This window comes from Capsicum annuum, unplaced genomic scaffold, assembly GCF_002878395.1.
Source record: "Capsicum annuum cultivar UCD-10X-F1 unplaced genomic scaffold, UCD10Xv1.1 ctg78623, whole genome shotgun sequence".
Taxonomy (NCBI): domain Eukaryota; kingdom Viridiplantae; phylum Streptophyta; class Magnoliopsida; order Solanales; family Solanaceae; genus Capsicum; species Capsicum annuum.
This window is the reverse complement of record NW_025889129.1, coordinates 374-2,143: the sequence shown is the minus strand read 5'-3', so window position 1 is coordinate 2,143 and position 1,770 is coordinate 374. Positions and strand designations below refer to the sequence as shown.

The following is a 1,770-nucleotide window of genomic DNA, read 5'->3' as shown; positions in this document are numbered from 1 at the left end:
AGAGCACAAAAAGTAAAGAGATAAATAATGTATCTTCAAAAATTTCAAGCAGGCATTGCCCTAAATAATGTATCTTCAAAAATTTCAAGCAGGCATTGCCCTTGCCAGTTCATGCAGATGAGAATTCCTAGTAAATCTGAAGGGTTTAAATCATACAACTATTTCCCACAGTTTCAAGGCTCAAACTTAAGACCATTTAGTTCTTTATGTATATACCTACTGAAATTCAAGACCAAGGACCATATTTGACAACCGACATAAGGTAGTTTAAATCCAAGTGTTCTTGACAATGAGCAAACATAAAAGAAAGGATTGATGCTTACATATCCAACACATTCAGATCTTTCAATATCTTCCTCAACCGGGTGTCGAAGTTGGATACAACGGCCAGTTTGACTGTCCCAAGGTTCAGTAATTCAGAAACAAAAGGATCGCAAGAAAAGTTCATTACACAAATCTTATGTCAGGAGTAAAGTAATGCAGATACTTGATAACCTCCTGAACGTTTCAGAATCAATATGGCGTCATAGGCTCCAGCTGGAAGATGCCATGCCTCACCACTTGCATAGTGCTGATTAAAGCAAATACTTCAGGTAAAGCAGTCATTTCTAACTTATAATTTCTAAAATATGTTTTGAGTCTTCATCTAGGTAGCTACTAGCAAGAAATGACCTCGTATACTTCTTCAAAGTAGGTATTGTCACTACAACCAGTTGCTTCAGAAACAATAAGCTTCCAGAAAGGTCGGCCATCATCCTGCCAATTGACATAATCTTCAGTTGATTGATAATGTCAAAGGACCAGCAAACTCTATGATGAAAACATGAAGCTTAACCAATAATTCAATTTTAGGACAATTTAATACTTCAGCGACTGGACATTATTCTAGATGTTTTTGAATGACTTAAGAGAAAATGGAGGTGCACTGCCTGTGACTTTTTGTTTCATAAAGAAAACCTACATGAATTAATAACTGTTCCGATCCACACAGATATGCAGAATACACGGACAAAGTACATTTCAAAAAGGACAATTTTCCAAAACAAAGGCGGGGAAAAGGTCATCCCCTGGAATGAAACATTATTCAAAGACAGTAGGCAAGGCACTAAAGGAAGTGAAGTAGGGTCGGCAGATATAGGCTTCTCTATTACCTTATTTCAAACTATCAATCTCTTTGGCTAGTTATTTCTACAATGCTACGTGGAAGAACTAAGTCGTCACAAGCTAAAATAGCTTGCTAATATTTGCATGGGAAACCCAGCGAGAGAAAGCCCTCCGACTCTCCCAAGGAGGGGTAATAGCAAGAAGAGGAACACATACAACACGAGAATATACGAATAAGTTTTAGTTTTCAAAGAAACAATTACTTAAAAGACATCAGGCATACTGGATTTTCCTTTTTTCACATGTGACAAACGAGCATGAACTCCAGCAAAGCATAACACCTGATAACGAAGATTTTCTGGCCATGGAGCAGCAAAAGCTCTTTTGAAACCTTGCTTTATTTCGGCTGGAGAAGTTGTCATCCCTAAAATTAGATAAAGTGCTTTTAGCAATCTTTCTTAAGTAACATAGCGATATTAATGTGTTCGCTGGACCTTTTTTCACTGGATTAAAACGTTTGCTTGAAGAAAAGGCTAAGGAAACACATTTAAGCTCACTTCAACATTCCAGGGAAACTATTCTGAAGTTGGTTCACCTAATAGCTGTTGTTTTCTGCTGCATAATTAGGACTTCATGTAGATACAAATAGAATGCTAATACTACATG

The 1,770-nt window shown here is 37.1% G+C and overlaps 1 protein-coding gene across 1 annotated transcript; it reads right to left on the bottom strand.

Annotated features, from left to right (window-relative positions):
• LOC124894954 (haloacid dehalogenase-like hydrolase domain-containing protein 3) lies at positions 1-1,528 on the bottom strand (the record flags this gene model as incomplete). Its single annotated transcript, XM_047405443.1, is given in 4 exon segments — positions 1-396; positions 496-571; positions 673-756; positions 1,446-1,528. Coding segments are annotated over 4 exon segments (320 nt in total), but the record flags the coding sequence as incomplete, so codon positions are not given.
• Positions 1,529-1,770: the final 242 nt, after the last annotated feature.